This window comes from Lutra lutra, chromosome 3 (genome assembly GCF_902655055.1).
Source record: "Lutra lutra chromosome 3, mLutLut1.2, whole genome shotgun sequence".
In the NCBI taxonomy this organism is placed as follows: Eukaryota; Metazoa; Chordata; class Mammalia; order Carnivora; family Mustelidae; genus Lutra; species Lutra lutra.
This window is the reverse complement of record NC_062280.1, coordinates 67,751,109-67,771,878: the sequence shown is the minus strand read 5'-3', so window position 1 is coordinate 67,771,878 and position 20,770 is coordinate 67,751,109. Positions and strand designations below refer to the sequence as shown.

General features: G+C 39.4%; 1 protein-coding gene across 1 annotated transcript in view; it reads right to left on the bottom strand.

Moving 5' to 3' along the window:
- MYO3B (myosin IIIB) overlaps positions 1–20,770 on the bottom strand; it is a 239,097-nt gene that overhangs the window by 86,957 nt on the left and 131,370 nt on the right. The window contains exons 20-21 of the mRNA XM_047722020.1: positions 18,778–18,838; positions 17,746–17,845 (exon numbers count right to left, since the gene is read on the bottom strand). Of these exons, the coding sequence (XP_047577976.1) occupies positions 17,746–17,845; positions 18,778–18,838 (161 nt within the window). The remainder of the gene's footprint in view (positions 1–17,745; positions 17,846–18,777; positions 18,839–20,770) is intronic.

The following is a 20,770-nucleotide window of genomic DNA, read 5'->3' as shown; positions in this document are numbered from 1 at the left end:
ATTTTCTTGATTTCTCCCTAGAACCCAGCTCTGTGTTGACCTCCTGGGACTCCGTTTCCTCATCTGTAGAATAAGAGGGTTGAGGAGAATTATCTCAAAGCCTTCTATAATTCCAGATCCAGATAAGTGAGGCCATATAAACTTGGTAGAGAACATACCCAAAGGAAAATGAGCTCTTCCCATGAATAAGAAACAGAACCCCACACAGGAGCAAACTTCTGTTGAATGCTTACTATATGCCAAGTAATGTGGGAAGTACTTTACATGCATATTCCAGGTTATAGTTATTTTTATTATTCCCATTTTACAGATGAGAAGAAAGAGGCACAGAGAGGTAAAGTAATTTGCCCAAAGTCACAAAGCTGTAAGAGTGGCAGGGCTGAGATGTCCATTTAAGTCTTCCTGCTGTGCCATACTACTGAGGGTGTGGGACCATCATCCGTGGGCATCTTTTTTTTTTTTTTTTGTAAGAGATCTAAACTGGGAGCAACTCAGATGGCCAGTGACAGAAAACTGGATTCATAAAGTAGGATACTCTGTAGCAATGAAAATAAACAAGTTAATCTTAAAAAATGTAATGTTAAGGGGTGCCCTGGGTGGCTCAGTGGGTTAAGTCTCTGCCTTTGGCTCAGGTCAGGGTCTCAGGGTCCTGAGATCGAAGCCTGCATTGGGCTCTCTGCTCAGCAGGGAGTCTGCTTCCCCCCTCCCTCTCTGCCTGTCTCTCTGCCTACTTGTGATCTCTCTCTCTCTGTGTCAACTAAATAAATAAAACATTTTTTAAAATGTAATCTTAAGGGGAAAAAAGAAGAAAAAGCTAGAAACCAAAGAATATATGCTGTGTGGTTCTAGTTATGCAGTTTAAAAACAGGCAAAATGGAACTATGATATTTAGGATGCATACTTAGGAAGAAAAAGAGAGTCAAATCAGGAAAGGGTGTGCAGGACATTTCTGAGGTGTGGTAAGTTCTTTTGCAATCTCAGTTGTAGTTATGTGTGCACTTCCTTTATAATATTTCCTTACACTGCCCATCTCTGTTTTAAATTTTTTTTCTTTAGGCATGTTACATTTCAGAATTAAAAAAAAATATATAAAAAACAAGAACAACGAAAATCTCCTCTCTCTCCATGTGAGCTTTTCCAGGTGTGGAAAGGGAACAGTTAGAGGACTGAAGACACCTTTCTCCCCTCTTTGCCTGGCAGATTCTTAACCCCCAATCTTTCAGTTCTCAGCTTTGGTTTAAGCCAACCTGGCCCTTCTCCACTCTCTGAGACCTGGTACCCTTGTTGGAGCTCAGATCAGTGCTCACTCTTATTGACACCTCAGTCAAAGGAGACTTGATTTTGGAGTTACTTGTCCATTTCCCTCTTGGAATGTAAACTTCACAAGGACAATCCTAGATCTTGATGCCTTGTACACCACCAGCATCCAATATAGTGTCTGCCACTTAGTAGGTGCTCAACGAATATCTGCTGAATATCTAAATGAATGAGTAATAAGAATTCATTTCACTCTTCCAGCCTGCTCTGATTTAAGCCAATAATTTTTCCTCTGCAAATACAGTTTTTACCAGAAGCTATCAACTGGAGTTTTCTTGGACATTTTAGGAATTCTAGTGAGTTAATCAGTACAAGTAGCAAGGAAACAGGAAACTCAAAGAAAAATGAAAACTGGAAAAAAATCTTAGCATGGTTCTGCATATAGTCATACTTTTTTTCTTATTAACTTTTGGACTGTGTCTGTCTTGCCTCCCTATGGCACTTAAAATTGATCATATTTAATTTGGGAAACAAATTTGTGTCAGGTTCTCATATGTTTAACATCTAAATGTCAGGTTATCTCGTTGCTTTTAGACTACTAACTTTCTTGGGTGGGGAATGGGTGCTAAGCCAAGATGGGAGTCAGGTTGATTTGAAAACATTTTTTTTCCTGGTCATATACATATAAAAAAAATTACTTCCTGCTCTATTAAAGACACTACTTTAAAAATGTAAAGACAAGCCACAGACTGAGAGAAACATTTGTAAAACATATCTGGCAAAGGACTGGTATCCAAAATATACAGAGAACTCTTAAAACTTAACAATAAGAAAACAAACAACAATTTAAAAATGGGGAAAAGATCTAAACACATATTTCACCAAAGAAGACAAACAAGTGGAAAATAAGAATATGAAAAGTTGCTTCAAGTCATATGTCATCAGGGAAACAGAAATTAAAACAACGAGATACTACTACACACCTACTAAAATGGCCTAAATCTAAAACACTGACAACACCAAATGCTGGTGAGGATTTGGAGCAATAGGAACTCTTATTTGCTGCTGGTGGGAATGCAAAATAGTACAGCTATTTGGGAAGACAGTTTGGCAGCTTCTTACAAAGCTAAACATACCCTTACCATATAATCTAGCAATCATACTCTTTGGTATTTACCCCAAAGAGTTGAAAACATATATTCACACAAAAACCTGAACAAAAATGTTTACAGCAGCTTTATTCATAATTGCCAAAACTTGGAAGCAACCAAATGTCTTTAAGAGGTGAATGGATTAAACAATCCATACAATGGATAAACAGCCACACAACAGAGTACTTTCAGCAATAAAAAGAAATGGACTATCAAGCCGTGCAAAGACACAGAAGAGCTCAAATGCATATTGGTAACTGAAAGAAGGCAATTTGAAGAAGCTATGTATATAATTCCACATATATTTCCATTCTGGAAAAGGTGAAATTTGTAAACAGTAAAAGAACAAAATCAAACAAGCAAAAAACAACAACCTCCACCCTTACTCCTGAAATAGACGTTGCCCTGAGCTTAGGGGGAGGGACGGAGGGATAAAGAGATGGAGCCATAAGGGATTTTTAGGCAAGTGAAAATACTCTGTATGATCCTGCAGTGGTGGATACATGTCAAAACCCAGAGTGTACAACACAAAGAGTAAGCCCTACTGTGAATTCTTGACTTTAGTAAATAACATCAATATTGGCCCATCATTATAACAACTGAGCCACAATAATGCCAGATGTTAACAACAGGGAAAACTTGGGGGAGGGGAAGACATAAGGGTTTATATGAGAATTCTGCACTTTGTTCAATTTTCTGAAAATCCCAAACTACTAGGAAAAAAAAGTCATTAATTTTTAAAAAAATGTATTACTCCTAATCTTGGAAAACAAGCAAAAGTAAAAAGAAAAACCTCTCCACTCCTCATTCCTACTACTATACAACTGTATGTTTAATTTTAAAGTTGAAAAGAATCCTTTAAAATAAAACAAACTAGGCAGCCAAGGTTAACAGGGTAGTCTAGAGAGTATGTGCTGTTTCAAATATATCAAGTAAGAAAAGAATTTAAAAATAAAATTCCTATCAGCACGTTTTATGGCCATGCCATCAGCCTCCCATTCTAGGAAGCGAAGTACCCTAACTCACCTCATTCACCCTGCCTCGCATTGTCTGGCAGCTGCGCTCCTGATGTCCTGGGTCAATGCCAGAACTTCACTTGGCATCCGCAGAAAGTGCATCCTGACCTGACACGCTCAGGAAAGCACCGGAAAAGATCCTGCTGAACTTGCTTCAGATACGTTTGCAGTCACAATCTAGGCAGAAATAATGACCCCAAACTATGCAACTTCATAACGTGCTTTAATGAGTTGCAGAAATGAGAACAGACTGTCACAAGGCCTTCCCTGAGCCATGCGGCCTTGGGAATGGTGGCTGACCAGTGACCTCCTGGACTGTGGCCACCTCCTCTCCAGCTTCAACTCCTCAGGCAAGGTCGGGATCTTGCCGCCTCAGCTGGCGGTGATGCTGACCTCTGTGGACTGCGTCCCTTCTCCTTATCATCCAGATCCCCAAATTTCAGAGGGAAAATTGTGTGCCAAAATGAATGTTCTCTTCTTCGTAGTCAACCTACAAATTCCTCCTAAAAGTCATAGTTTTGGACAGAAGCCTCATTTGGGGTAAATGGCCAGCCAGCACTCCATTCACATTCTCCAAAATTACAAAATAAAGCCAAACGAAAGCAAAACAACCCCAAATCCAGATCTGGGAAGAAAAAAAAAAAGTCTTTTAAGCAAAAGAAGAAAGGTATATGATTAACATAAATCAGGCTAAATGAGAAATGAACTTTGGGATTAGGAGGGCTATAATCTCCTCTCTTCTTTCTCCTTCCATCCTTTACCCTCATGCCCACAAGCCTCAAACCGTGCAATCCTTATGCTGGCCTTGCCTCAATTCTTTTGCAAAAAACCAGAACACAAACATTCTGGTGATGACATACATATAAGAGATCTGTGCAAATATTCAGATCTGGTGGGGTTTAGAGCAATTTTGCCTTAAGGGAAGCTGGCAAAGCCTGGCAGAGTTTACAAAACAGAAATATCCTTTAAAAGCAATAATTCCTAATAATTTTAGAAATTGAGACACTTTATAAAAATCTGGAACACTCCCCTCCTCCTCCTCTACAGCAAAGTTATAAGTAAATGTAACTTTGTTCTTGACAACTTCCTGAGAATTTAATGAGACCACTTGAGATAAATAAGGACACTTGTGTATTCCCAAACCTGCTTTGGAAAATAACAGCTGCAAAGACCAATATATTAGAAATACATTAAACTCTCTAAATATCTTATTTCACTTCTGGGCCCATGGCTGAAATACAGTGAGTGCTCAATAAGTGTTTGTTGAATGAATAGAAAATCATACACATACGGTTCACTTTTTCTCATTCAATGTAGTATCGCAGAGATAGCGGTTTTCTAGAGCAGTGGTTCTCAAACAGTAGTCCCCAGACCAGCACTATGATGTCTCCTAGGAATCTGATAAAAACACAAATCCCTCTTCCATCCCGACCCAGGGATTATAGAGTGGGCCCAGTGATTTTGAAGCACATTGAAGTTTAAGCACCACTCATCAAAAAAGATCCTTTAACAAGGAGGTGTTTTTTTTTTCCACTTCCCATGCTAACAGAGTAAAAATTCTATGCCTCTAATTCCTTTACTATCTCACTGAGAAAAGTCCTGAGACAGGATTTACCAGTTTCACTGATGAGGGTTTACGGTGAATTCTGTGGCATCTGGGCAAGAAGAATAGATGTCTCAGCTCAATGGAAGCCAAAGGAGAAGACATTCAGAGTACTGAAGACTACCCATATGTGAGGGTGTAAGAGAGGCCTTGAAGTCTCATGTGTGACATTGCATAATGGCATTGGATGCAGGCCACAGAGGCCCAGCAGCCTTCCCTCCACATAGGGTTTGGTTTCCATGTGCTTTCCCAATAGGGATTATATTGCCTTTGAGACTCCACTGCAGAAACATGCTCTTTTGGTCAAATGGGTGACATCTGAGCCCTTCATGGTCACAGTGCTTGCTGTTTGGTAAGCTGCTTGTAACCCCTTCTAAACACAGGCAGGCAGTTCGAGGCAATTCTGTCCCATGGATCTAAGGCTTTGTCTTGCCTGGAGGAGTGATCTAATTAAAAAAAAAAAAAAAGTTCCTCCCCAAATCAAGTTCAACTTCTAGTATTGTAACTCGTCTCTATTTGCCTGGATCTGTCCTGGTGTTCACACTGAAAATCTCACATCGAGGAAAACTTTTCAGTTCTATGCAGAACTACCTCACTTAGGTGAGGTATCATAGGAAAGGGTAGGTGGTCCCATTTCACAGTGATCTCTAGGACCCTCTCTGCATTATGGCCCCATGTGATAACTGTTGTTAATGATCATGTTCTGAGACACTATAGAATTGTATTCATTACACTTAGAATGAAAGGGAGTGATAGGTTTTAGAAGTTGCAGCTGTCTGGAAAATGAAACTTACCCAGAATAACTCATTCACCGATGAGGTCTGTAGTCTATCCTTAACCAAGGGGCTAGAGTAATCATTTAAAAACACAACTCAGGAGGAGGAGGAGTCAAGATGGCGGAGAAGTAGCAGGCTGAGACTACTTCAGGTAGCGGGAGATCAGCTAAATAGCTTATCTAAAGATTGCAAACACCTACAAATCCAACGGGAGATTGAAGAGAAGAAGAACAGCAATTCTAGAAACAGAAAATCAACCACTATCTGAAAGAACTCTACGGAAAGTGCTCAGGGAACAAAAGCTCCCGAAAGCAAACCAGCAAACCCGAGCAGATTACTCAGCCCGGCCCCGGGTAAGGGCGGTGCAACTCCGCCTGGGGCAAAGACGCTTGAGAATCACTACAACAGGCCCCTCCCCCAGAAGATCAACAAGAAACCCAGCCAGGACCAAGTTCACCTACCAAGGAGTGCAGTTTCTATACCAAGGAGAGTGGCGGAATTCCAGAGGAGAAGAAAGCAAAGCATGGAACTCATGGCTTTCTCCCCATGATTCTTTAGCCTTGCAGTTAATTTAATTTTTTTTTCTTTTTCAATTTTTTTTTCTCTTCTTCTGCTAAATTTTTTTTAACTTTTACCGTTTTCTTTTTTAACGTTTTTTGAATAGTTTATCTAATATATATATATATTTTTTCCTTTTTATATTTTTTATCGGCTTTCTTTTTTTAATAGTTTCTTTTTTTTTCTTTCTGAACCGCTTTTTTATCCCCTTTCTCCCCCCTCACGATTTGGGATCTCTTCTGATTTGGCTAAAGCATATTTTCCTGGGGTTGTTGCCACCCTTTTAGTATTTTACTTGCTCCTTCATATACTCTTATCTGGACAAATGACAAGGCAGAAAAATTCACAACAAAAAAAGAACAAGAAGCAGTACCAAAGGCTAGGGACCTAATCAATACAGACATTGGTAATATGTCAGATATACAGTTCAGAATGATGATTCTCAAGGTTCTAGCCGGGCTTGAAAAAGGCATGGAAGATATTAAAGCAACCCTCTCGGGAGATATAAAAGCCCTTTCTGGAGAAATAAAAGAACTAAAATCTAACCAAGTTGAAATCAAAAAAGCTATTAATGAGGTGCAAACAAAAATGGAGGCTCTGACGGCTAGGATAAATGAGGCAGAAGAAAGAATTAGTGATATAGAAGACCAAATGACAGAGAATAAAGAAGCTGAGCAAAAGAGGGACAAACAGCTACTGGACCACGAGGGGAGAATTTGAGAGATAAGTGACACCATAAGATGAAACAACATTAGAATAATTGGGATTCCAGAAGAAGAGGAAACAGAGAGGGGAGCAGAAGGTATGTTGGAGAGAATTATTGGAGAGAATTTCCCCAATATGGCAAAGGGAACAAGCATCAAAATCCAGGAGGTTCAGAGAACCCCCCTCAAAATCAATAAGAATAGGTCCACACCCCATCACCTAATAGTAAAATTTACAAGTCTTAGTGACAAAGAAAAGATCCTGAAAGCAGCCCGGGAAAAGAAGTCTGTAACGTACAATGGTAAAAATATTAGATTGGTAGCAGACTTATCCACAGAGACCTGGCAGGCCAGAAAGAGCTGGCATGATATATTCAGAATACTAAATGAGAAAAACATGCAGCCAAGAATACTATATCCAGCTAGACTATCATTGAAAATAGAAGGAGAGATTAAAAGCTTCCAGGACAAACAAAAACTGAAAGAATTTGCAAATACCAAACCAGCTCTACAGGAAATATTGAAAGGGGTCCTCTAAGCAAAGAGAGACCCTAAAAGTAGTAGATCAGAAAGAAACAGAGACAATATACAGTAACAGTCTCCTTACAGGCAATACAATGGCACTAAATTCATATCTCTCAGTAGTTACCCTGAATGTTAATGGGCTAAATGCCCCAATCAAAAGACACAGGGTATCAGAATGGATAAAAAAATAAAACCCATCTATATGTTGCCTACAAGAAACTCATCTTAAACCCGAAGACACCTCCAGATTTAAAGTGAGGGGGTGGAAAAGAATTTACCATGCTAATGGACATCAGAAGAAAGCTGGGCTGGCAATCCTTATATCAGATGAATTAGATTTTAAGCCAAAGACTATAATAAGAGATGAGGAAGGACACTATATCATACTCAAAGGAACTGTCCAACAAGAAGGTCTAACAATTTTAAATATCTATGCCCCTAACGTGGGAGCAGCCAACTATATAAACCAATTAATAACAAAATCAAAGAAACACATCGACAATAATACAATAATAGTAGGGGATTTTAACACTCCCCTCACTGAAATGGACAGATCATCCAAGCAAAAGATCAACAAGGAAATAAAGGCCTTAAATGACACACTGGACCAGATGGACATCACAGATATATTCAGAACATTTCATCCCAAAGCAACAGAATACACATTCTTCTCTAGTGCACATGGAACATTCTCCAGAATAGATCACATTCTTGGTCCTAAATCAAGTCTCAACCGGTATCAAAAGATTGGGATCATTCCCTGCATATTTTCAGATCACAATGCTCTAAAGCTAGAACTCAATCACAAGAGGAAATTTGGAAAGAACCCAAATACATGGAGAGTAAACAGCATCCTTCTAAAGAATGAACGGGTCAACCAGGAAATTAAAGAAGAATTGAAAAAATTCATAGAAACAAATGATAATGAAAACGGTTCAAAATCTGTGGGACACAACAAAGGCAGTCCTGAGAGGAAAATATATAGCGGTACAAGCCTTTCTCAAGAAACAAGAAAGGTCTCAGGTACACAACCTAACCCCACACCTAAAGGAGCTGGAGAAAGAACAAGAAAGAAACCCTAAACCCAGCAGGAGAAGAGAAATCATAAAGATCAGAGCAGAAATCAATGAAATAGAAACCAAAAAAACAATAGAACAAATCAACGAAACTAGGAGCTGGTTCTTTGAAAGAATTAATAAGATTGATAAATCCCTGGCAAGACTTATCAAAAAGAAAAGAGAAAGGACCCAAATAAATAAAATCATGAATGAAAGAGGAGAGATCACAATGAACACCAAAGAAATACAGACAATTATAAGAACATACTATGAGCAACTCTACGCCAACAAATTTGACAATCTGGAAGAAATGGATGCATTCCTAGAGACATATAAACTACCACAACTGAACCAGGAAGAAATAGAAAGCCTGAACAGACCCATAACCAGTAAGGAGATTGAAACAGTCATCAAAAATCTCCAAACAAACTAAAGCTCAGGGCCAGACGGCTTCCCGGTGGAATTCTACCAAACATTTAAAGAAGAACTAATTCCTATTCTCCTGAAACTGTTCCAAAAAATAGAAATGGAAGGAAAACTTCCAAACTCATTTTATGAGGCCAGCATCACCTTGATCCCAAAACCAGACAAGGATCCCATCAAAAAAGAGAACTACAGACCAATATCCTTGATGAACACAGATGCAAAAATTCTCGCCAAAATACTAGCCAATAGGATTCAACAGTACATTAAAAGGATTATTCACCACGACCAAGTGGGATTTATTCCAGGGCTGCAAGGTTGGTTCAACATCCGCAAATCAATCAATGTGATACAACACATTAATAAAAGAAAGAACAAGAATCATATGATACTCTCCATAGAGTATGGAGATACTCTCCATAGATGCTGAAAAAGCATTTGACAAAGTACAGCATCCCTTCCTGATCAAAACTCTTCAAAGTGTAGGGATAGACGGCACATACCTCAATATTATCAAAGCCATCTATGAAAAACCCACCTCAAATATCATTCTCAATGGAGAAAAACTGAAAGCTTTTCCGCTAAGGTCAGGAACACGGCAGGGATGTCCGTTATCACCACTGCTATTCAACATAGTACTAGAAGTCCTAGCCTCAGCAATCAGACAACAAAAGGAAATTAAAGGCATCCAAATCGGCAAAGAAGAAGTCAAACTATCACTCTTTGCAGATGATATGATACTATATGTGGAAAACCCAAAAGACTCCACTCCAAAACTGCTAGAACTTGTACAGGAATTCAGTCAAGTGTCAGGATATAAAATCAATGCACAGAAATCAGTTGCATTTCTCTACACCAACAACAAGACAGAAGAAAGAGAAATTAAGGAGTCCATCCCATTTACAATTGCGCCCAAAACTATAAGATACCTAGGAATAAACCTAACCAAAGAGACTAAGAATCTATACCCAGAAAACTATAAAGTACTCATGAAAGAAATTGAGGAAGACACAAAGAAATGGAAAAATGTTCCATGCTCCTGGATTGGAAGAATAAATATTGTGAAAATGTCTATGCTACCTAAAGCAATCTACACATTTAATGCAATTCCTATCAAAGTACCATCCATTTTTTTCAAAGAAATGGAACAAATAATCCTAAAATTTATATGGAACCAGAAAAGACCTCGAATAGCCAAAGGAATATTGAAAAAGAAAGCCAAAGTTGGTGGCATCACAATTCCGGACTTCAAGCTCTATTACAAAGCTGTCATCATCAAGACAGCATGGTACTGGCACAAAAACAGACACATAGATCAATGGAACAGAATAGAGAGCCCAGAAATGGACCCTCAACTCTATGGTCAACTCATCTTCGACAAAGCAGGAAAGAATGTCCAATGGAACAAAGACAGCCTCTTCAATAAATGGTGTTGGGAAAATTGGACAGCCACATGCAGAAAAATGAAATTGGATCATTTCCTTACACCACACATGAAAATAGACTCAAAATGGATGAACGATCTCAATGTGAGAAAGGAATCCATCAAAATCCTTGAGGAGAACACAGGCAGCAACCTCTTCGACCTCAGCTGCAGCAACATCTTCCTAGGAACATCTCCAAAGGCAAGGGAAGCAAGGGCAAAAATGAACTATTGGTATTTTATCAAGATCAAAAGCTTTTGCACAGTAAAGGAAACAGTGAACAAAACCAAAAGACAACTGACAGAATGGGAGAAGATATTTGCAAATGACATATCAGATAAAGGGCTAGTGTCCAAAATCTATAAAGAACTTAGCAAACTCAACACCCAAAGAACAAATAATCCAATCAAGAAATGGGCAGAGGACAAAACAGACATTTCTGCAAAGAAGACATCCAGATGGCCAACAGACACATGAAAAAGTGCTCCATATCACTCGGCATCAGGGAAATACAAATCAAAACCACCATGAGATATCACCTCACACCAGTCAGAATGGCTAAAATTAACAAGTCAGGAAATGATAGATGCTGGCGAGGATGCGGAGAAAGGGGAACCCTCCTACACTGTTGGTGGGAATGCAAGCTGGTGCAACCACTCTGGAAAACAGCATGGAGGTTCCTCAAAATGTTGAAAATAGAACTACCCTATGACCCTGCAATTGCACTGCTGGGTATTTACCCTAAAGATACAAACGTAGTGATCCGAAGGGGCACGTGCACCCGAATGTTTATAGCAGCAATGTCTACAATAGCCAAACTATGGAAAGAACCTAGATGTCCATCAACAGACGAATGGATAAAGAAGATGTGGTATATATACATAATGGAATACTATGTAGCCATCAAAAGAAATGAAATCTTGCCATTTGCGACGACGTGGATGGCACTAGAGGGTATCATGCTTAGCGAAATAAGTCAATCGGAGAAAGACAACTATCATATGATCTCCCTGATATGAGGGAGAGGAGATGCAACATGGGGGGTTAAGGGGGTAGGAGAAGAGTAAATGTAACAAGGTGGGATTGGGAGGGAGACAAACCATAAGTGACTCTTAATCTCACAAAACAAACTGAGGGTTGATGGGGGGAGGGGGGTTGGGAGAGGGGAAGTGGGGTTATGGACATTGGGGAGGGTATGTGCTATGGTGAGTGCTGTGAAGTGTGTAAACCTGGCGATTCGCAGACCTGTACCCCTGGGCATAAAAATATATGTTTATAAAAAAATAAAATTTAATAAAAAAAAAATAAAAACACAACTCAGGTCAAGTCACTCCTGGGCTGAAAATGCTCAGCACTCTGCATTTCACTGGGTTTATACCCTCACTGTTGTGGGCCTCAGCACGACAACACCGGCAACCGCCTGGAAGCTTATAAGTATTGCAGAATCTTTGGAGCCACCCAGACCTACTGAATCAGAATCTTCATTTGGACTAGATCCCTGGGGTGCTTGTTAAGTCGTTAAGAAGTACTGACCTGGGGCACCAGACTGCCTCGGTTGGTAGAGCATGCGACTCTTTTTATTTTTTTTTTTTTTATTTTTTATTTCTTTGAAGCACGCCCCAAGCCTAGCACGGAGCCCAACATGGGGCTTGAACTCAAGACCCTGAGATCAAGACCTGAGCTGAGATCAAGAGTCAGACACTCAATGACTGAGTCACCCAGGTGCCTCGAGCATGGAATTCTTGATCTCGGGGTTGTGAGTTTAAGCCCCATATTGGGAGTAGAGATTATTTAATAAATAAAAGTTAGAAGAAGTAGAAGTAGAAGAAGAAGGAGGAGGAGGAGGAATGGGGGAAGAGAAGGAGGGGAAGGGAGGAGGGAGAGGAGGAGAGGAGGAGGGCGAGGAGGAGAAGAGGAGGGGAAGGAGGAGCAAGAAGAAGGAAGAAGAAGAGTAAGTGCTGATGTGGCTCCTCACCTTCTACCATTCCTCTGGCTCTCCGAGCTCCCACCACAGGGCTTCTTTCCACCCCTCCCCTATTTCATGCAGGCTCTTCCCTCAGGGCCTTTGCCACGGTATTCCCTTTGCCCAATGCTCTTCTCCCAAATACTGCATGGCTAATTTGCTCACCACTTTCAAGCCTTCTCAGTGAAACCAACCCTATCCACCCCATTTAAAAGTGCAATCATCCCCAACCCCCTCTTCCATACTTTGGCTACTCTGAAAGTCTCCCTCACAGTATTTTCTCCCTCATAACACTTGAACCCTTCTAACATCCCATACCACTGACTTTTGTACTATGCTTACTATTTATTGTCATCTCCCTCTGCTGGAACGTAGCACTGTGAGGACAGGAATTTTTTACTGTTGTTCCCTGATTTATCACACATGCCTAGAACAGTGTTAGTGCTGTATGTGGTGTGTGGGCTGACTCCTGCTACTTGTCCCAACAAGATTAGTAAAGAAATTTAGAATAATTTAGAGTAAGAAATTTAGAAAAGTTTAGATCATTTTGATATCTATACAACATCTAAGTATGCAATTATGTAACTAGTAGGTAACCTTTGAAAAACACAGGTTTGAATTGTGTGGGTTCACTTATACATGATTTTTCCCCAAAAGATAATTGGAAATTGTTTTTAGATTTGCAACAATTTGGAAAAGCTCTTAGATGAACTGCACAGTTTAGAAATACTGAAAAAAAATAAGAAAAAGGTATTACTATGAGAGTACAGTATATAATACATATAACACACAATATAGTGTTAATCAACTACTTATGTTATCAGTAAGGTCAACAGTATGTTATGAGTAGTTAAATTTTTGATGCACCAAAAGTTAGACATGGATTTTTGACTGTGTAGTGGTCAGCACTCCTAACCCCTGTGTTGTTGAAGGGTCAACTATAATTCTTTTCTATTGTATTCACAAAGTATCTGTGCAAATTGGAAATTAAAACAACCAACCCAAAACTGATCTTTTAAAACTAAGAAGTTTTCTTTTAAAAATAAGAAGTCCGAGAACAGGACAGTTCCTGGCACTTAGTAAGTATTAATAATTGCTGAGTAAATAGATGAATAATAAATATAAGGAAAATGTCTAAAGAATACATTTTTAAACAGTAAAATCAGACCAAGTCTGCCTATATGCCCATCAGGTCTAATTAAATAATTTCACTGTTTGAATTAGTTGCAAAGTGATTCTTACTATGTACTTCCTGGGTATACTGTGCTTTCCTCTTCTATGTGAAGATGAGTCAGGCTCAGATGGACAAATTAAGGACTACTTCTGAGACTCTCTGCCTAAGAGGCTGAAGACAGCCTTTGTACAAGCCCCACATCTGTATACTTCTTTGCATGCCTGCCCTGAACAGAGCTGGCCTGACAGGATCTTTAGATTTATTCCCCACTTCCCTCCATCCCCCACCCCACCAGACCACTCCATACAACAGTGAAGTTATTAGCAGTCATTGAAAGTTACAAGGCTAACTTGTTGGATGTTAGTGGGTTTTTTTTTATACTGAAAGATCACAATATTCTCGTTCAGTCTTTCATAGAAATATAGGTTGAAATAATGGGTAATTCAAGGTAAAAAATTAAATGCAAAAGTATAACTTGCTGAAATGTTTCTTACAGAATATACTCTTGTTTCTGCAGCTGATAACCTTGAAAACATATAATTGGAGAGCTTTTGCTCTTTGATCCATCTTTGCTACTTTCTACATAATGCGTTTTCCTGCCTAAACCTTTTTCTTTCCCCCACTCAAAACAACAGCAACAAAATAAAACAGGTTGGATCGCTTTAACCTGCTCTAGTGGTATGCTATCCTATTTGGGGGTGACTAAGAGACATTTATTTTATTTCAGGATTATTAGAAACACATTTTAAAACTTTTCTCTGCCTCATTCAAGAGCTTCATTACATTCTTGCTTCCATTATATTTCATCACGGCTTTGGATGCTCAAGAATTCAGTTAGAAGATGTAGGCTAGGCTGTGAGGAGAGAATACAGAAATGAAAAGATGCAATCCCAGAGAGTTTAAAGTCTAGTAGATGAATGAAAATATAATGTAAGGCAGGATGTGGTAAGTACTAAAAGAAGAGTCAAGGGGCACAGAAGAGGGAACCATGGGGAATCAAGAATGGAGAGGACCAGGGAGCATGAGTGGCTCAGTCAGTTAAGCATCCAAATCCAACTCTTGATTTTGGCTCAGGTCATGATCTCAGGGTTGTGAGATGGAGCTCTGCATCAGGCTGTGTGCTGGGCATGGAGCATGCTTAAGATTCTCTCTCTCCCTCTTCCTCTGTCTCTCTCCCCCTACCCCCAGGCCCTCATCCCTTCAACTCACGTTCTTAAAAAAAAAAAAAAAAAGAATGGAAAGGACTGAAAGTGAACAGGAAGAAGGATAGATGGGGCAGAGGGCACTGTGTGAGCAATGTCACAGGGGAGAGGAAGGACATACTAGGTATGCTTGGAGAACAGAGAACAGTTTGGATATTCTGAAGCAAAGAATGAGGAAGAGAGATCAGTGGAAGATACAGCTAGAAAGGAAGATTAAGACCATAACAGAGATAGCCTTGAATGTCACACCAAGAAATTTAGGGCTGATGCTGAAGCAGTGGGGAGCCATGGAGGAATATGGAGGAAGGGAATGTTAGTATCAGAGTATGCTTTAGAAACTCTCCTCAGGGGGCACCTGGGTGGCTCAGTGGGTTAAGCCTCTGCCTTCAACTCAGGTCATGGTCTCAGGGTCCTGGGATCGAGCCATGCATTTGGCTCTCTGTGCAGTGGGGAGCCTGCTTCCTCCTCTCTCTCTGCCTGCCTCTCTGCCTATGTGTGATCTCCGTCTGTCAAATAAATAAAAGAAAGAAAAATCTCCTCAGATATCTGTGCAGAAGATAAGTTGAAGGAGGAAAAGAATGGAAGCAGGAAGACTACTTTGGATGCTATTTACAAGAGTGTAAGGAGAAGTAATGGTGATAGTGGCAAACCCAAGAGAAAACCATCCAGATTGGAGGGAAAAAACAAGTGTGACAGGAAAGTGCGTCTGAGCCACTTATAGCAAGTCAGATGTGTAGCTTATTAGTGAGCTTGACTTTGGAAATACTTTCCTAAAGACCAAGAAAGATGATTATAATCCAACAAATCTCTTTAATAGTTAATTCAAAATACAATATATTTTTACTCCCTATAAACTCCTACCAAAATTTAGTGCCTTACAATAAGAACTTTATTTCTCTGTTTTTCATACTTATAGATTAAATTTGCATTTATATAATATCAATAGCAATGAGTACAACAGCAACAGCTGAAATAATGTACCCTTGTCATGAACCAGACACCATGCTGTGCTCTTTGCTTGTACTACCAGCTCATTGGATCCTGAGGATAACCCCTCAGCTATGAATTACCATTTCCTCATTTGACATGTGTAAGTACTGAGATAGGGAGTTGTTTCATAACTCAGTTAACACTACACAGGAGAATGGAGATGTGAATCCAGGCAGGTCTCATTCTAGAATCTGTGCCTTTGGCTACTCAATCATACTTAAAATTTTTCTTTTTACATATATTTTAAAGTAGAATGTCAAAAGTGAACAAAGATCAGATGGGAGAAATTGAAAACAAACAGCAAGATGGTAGATTTAAGCCAAAATACATCAATAATCACATTAAATATAAATGGTCTAAACAACACAATTAAAAGGTAGAGATTGTCTGTTTGGATAGAGACAAATGCCAACCGAATTCTTGCATAATGGATTCTGCTCTACCACCTTGTCTTTTCCCTAAATTTCCCTCTTTTTTTTGCACCACTCCTATCCCTACCTCATTGTGGCCTTATTCCTGAACACTATCTGGCTGTGTGGGAACACTGAACACCATGGGGAAAATATTCCCTTTGACAGATTTATCATTTTCTGCATACCCATTTAAAAGGCTCTGCTATAGTACACTCATCCTCTCTTGTCTCTCTCCAACAGCCTAAGTTCCATATAGACTGAAGGTCCTAACACACTTATTGTACATTCTTCACTTCATATTGTACTACTTTGTTACTGAAAAACAGGCTACGAAGAAATTTGGAGAGACCTGAGAATTTATTGCATATTCCAGAAAAACAGATGAAGTCAATACTGAGTGTAATGTCAGTATTTTAAGCTGAAAAAGTTTCTTTCTTTGGAAGGTCCACACTGCTCTTAGTATCTTCTGGTTCTTAAGTATTTCTTACAATCATGCTTCCATTTTATCTTCCAGAAGTACACATAAACCACACATTATAGCCACACATAAGCCCCAAACTAACTTTCACCATATTCTGTAGCAAAAAATTTAGAAAGGGGGCCATAAATTGCTATTTCCCAAAGGAGTGTGGCAAGATGTGTGTACTCTTGCTGAAAGAATTGCAAATGTATTGCCAAAAGAGCAGAACTACTCTCTAAATCCATATTCTTTACAAGTCCTAGATTTTGGCCCAAAATGATCTGTTCCACTGGAAGCTGACCAGTTGTCTATCTTTCCTTTGACAAAATGAAATTGTGAGGCAGTTTCCTAATTTGAGGTTCTTAACATGTTAAGGGAAATAATGGTCTTTGATATTCACTTTCTTCCCTCAGAGAAGTAAACTTAAACGGCATGAGGAGGCAGTAAATGGGTACCTTTATTTTTATTTTTTTAAAGATTTTATTTATTCATTTGACAGAGAGAGGGAGAGCACAAGCAGATGGGGTGGAAGGCAGAGGGAGAAGAAGATTCCCTGCTCGCTCAACAGGGAGCCTGATGCAGGGCTTGATTCCAGAACTCTGGGTTCAGGACCTAGGCCGAAGGCAATCTCCCAACTGAGCCATCCAGGCTCTCTATGGCTATTTTTTTTTTTTATAGATTTTACTTATTTATTTGACAGAGAGAGAGAAATCACAAGTAGGCAGAGAGGCAGGCAGGGGTGGGGGGAAGCAGGCTCCCCGCTGAGCAGAGAGCCTGATGCGGGGCTCAACTCCAGGTCATGAGATCATGAGATCATGACCTGAGCTGAAGGCAGAGGCCCAATCCACTGAGCCACCCAGGCACCCAATGGCTACTTTTAATACATGTTTTGCTTCCAGCATTAATGGCTGCACAAACGTGAATTTTTTGCGAACATTAAGTCATATTACTGAGTCCTACTTTTTAGATAGTCCTGCCTAACCAACTCATCAAAAAGTACACAAGCATGCAAAAGGTAGAAGCAGCACGCAATTCAAAATGTTCTTACCAAGTTTTGTAGGGGCTCCTTTTGAGGGACTTGGTCCTGGGCAACCTGGGGCAGCATGGCATGTCCGAGAAGATAGCAGATCAGTCCCAGAAATGGAGTGCTTGCAAAGACCCAATAAGAGAAACATTACTTTTATCTTTGGAAGAAGCAGCGTCAAGGACATAGCTTCCATTTAACTAAGGGACCTTTAACCCTGATGATATGGGGAAGAAGCTAAGTATATTTGGGTCATGTGAATTGCCCCTGTCTTGCATGAGAATTGAGTGGAGGTCCTCCCCTTGGGGCAATTAGTAGCAGAGTCTCAGCACCTTTTGCTTAATTCATTTATTTCTTCCTCTGAACAAGTCAACTTAGCCCTCTCTTAAATTAATTATAGTCCAGAATATAAAAAACAACTATGTGCTGATTTTCTCCTATACTTAATTTTTATCCCTAAGAAAGAAAAAAGAAAAACCTATAGGAAGGTATTAATCTACTTAACATTTCTAAGTACATCATCCAAAGGATTTTGTTTTTTTAATCTTACATATGCTCAGCAGAGTTACTGGCAAAAACTGTACATTTTCTTCATTTCATCCTTTCAACATCAAATAGTAGGCAGCAAAAATTGGATCAGACTTCAAAGCCTGCTGTGGGCTCCAAGTCACAGAGAGACGCCTCCATTTCACATATTGAATTCGAGCAGGATATCAAAGTGCTACCAAAGAACCTCGGGTCCTTACTCAAAAAGAGGCTCTAACATCTGTAGAGAGTGGAGTGCACAGACAAATCACCTCGGGGAGCAGCTAGCATTTATTCTCAGCAGCAAATTTCCAGGCTTTTGATTCTCTCTTCACTGTACCTCCCTGTCTCTCTGCTGAACCAAAGTTCTTTAGCAAGCTGGGCTTTTGTCTCAAAGACTTCAAAATATCACTAACAGTTTCATGTTTGGATGACCTGACCAAGCAGCCACAGACAGGCTTCACAACCATCGACTTGGACAAGTCTGAAATAAAGATACATAGTCACTTTGGAATCAAGGTGTCCAGCTACCTTATTTGAATGTCCTACGGAGACATCACACCCTTTTGGAGAACACTGGGTTTGTGGATGCCTAAAAAGAAAAATAATCATTTTTAAAAGGCCTGAAATCATGTTTAAGAACTTAAAGAGGATTGCTTTCCTCCAAAGAGGTATCAGAACATACTATGGTCCCATTGTTTTCCATTCTGGTCCTCAATTAAAAGAACATGGTCAACTGAAGAAAATGCATCCTACTAAGTGTTACAGCTATAGTCTTAGTCAGCCTGAGGTTCTAAGACTGTAGTAGCCGCCCTTTTTAAAGTTGTATGATACAATTTAGTTCACTATTGGGCTTTCACAGACTTTACCAAGAAGCCAACAAAACTGATGCTAAGTTTGTACTTCCCAGCCAGCACACTGTAATCACATTGTTAGATAATTCAAAATAGATTCGGTAGTCAAATAAGTATGGGAAATACTGAGTTGTACAGTTAAGAGGCTTCCTCAGTTCAGGAATGATCTTTTACTATCACAACGTTCATTTATGGATTCCTAAAGGCAGGGTTGGAGGGTGGGTGTAGTTTCTCAAACTAATTTGATCAAGCAACTTAAAAAATGATAATCTACAAACACCTATTAAAATACTAATGTTTTATGGAGTAAAGTTTGGAAAAATCAATTGTACTGTGTCCCTAATTTCTAGTAATTGAAACCCATTGTATAAAAGTGTGGTAATTATTACTCACTGTTAAAATACGAGCTGGCCCTTTCAGAGAGAACACAGCAGAGTGCAAAACACTGACTAGGGGAAAAGAAATGTGGGTTCTAATTCCTGTGTCAAGATCCCTGGTCTCTCTCTCTCTCTTACACACACACTCACACACACACACAGACTGGGGATATTTCTACAGTATTCTGATTTCTAATTTTCCTCATCTGTAAAATGAAGGGATTGAGATAAACCATTCCTAAGGTATCTTCTAGTTCTATATTAAAAATTATATTCTTTATTTAAACTGATAAATTCATTTTCTGTATTTTCTGTGAACAGTTCATGGATAATACCTTCAAAATACATCTATATGGAGAGTATAAGCAATATCTCATTAAAAAATATCACATCAGTACCTGGAGACAGGAGACTATAATGATACACTTATTTGTGTGCATATTTGTTTATCATATGTCTCCCACTATGGAATGTGCATTCCAAGAAGGCAGGGATCGGAGCTGCTTTATTCTATACTCTCCATCAGCACCTAACCCTAGGAGCTGGTATGTTGCAAAGTGCTCAATAAGTATTTGACAAGTTGAATGAATAAAAGAATAACTAGTAGATCCTCAAATATGAAGATCAGCAAGAATACCCTTAACATTAACATTAAATTAATGAGCTTTTATTTATTTATTTATTTATCCCCCTACTTTCTAAAAAAAATTGACATATAACGTATTGTTTCAGGGGTACAGGTCTGTGAACCATCAGTCTTACACAATTCACAGCACTCACCATAGCACATAATGAGCTTTTAAATAACACTTCATATTTTAAAAAATGCTTTTATAATTTAATGAGAATTTCACAATCATTTGAGCTAAGTGCTTTAATTGTCCCTATTATATAGATGAAGAACCTGTAGTTCAGGTAAGGGACTTGGCCAGGGACCAGGTAACTACCTGGCAGAGCTAAAACACTGACCCCTTTTGGTCTGACTTCAAATCCTTCGTCCTCCTCTGAAACTTGACACCCTCTATACCCTTTGGTTTCTGTGCATCAGGCCAAGGAACTCATTCCTGTCAGCCTAGGCAAGTCCCAGCAGTTCTGGGATACCTAAATGACAGATGGACTCTGAGGTCCTCGAGGAGTGAGTCCTGGAAAGGTTTGAAGACAATCGAAGGAAGAGAGTTTAGCTGTCACATTACTATGGGCTTTCTAATTTCTACCCTACAAGCCCCAACATGGGAATGAAACCTCTTAAGAAATCTGCTCACTTGCATGGCTTTGTAGGATCCAAAAGTCAGG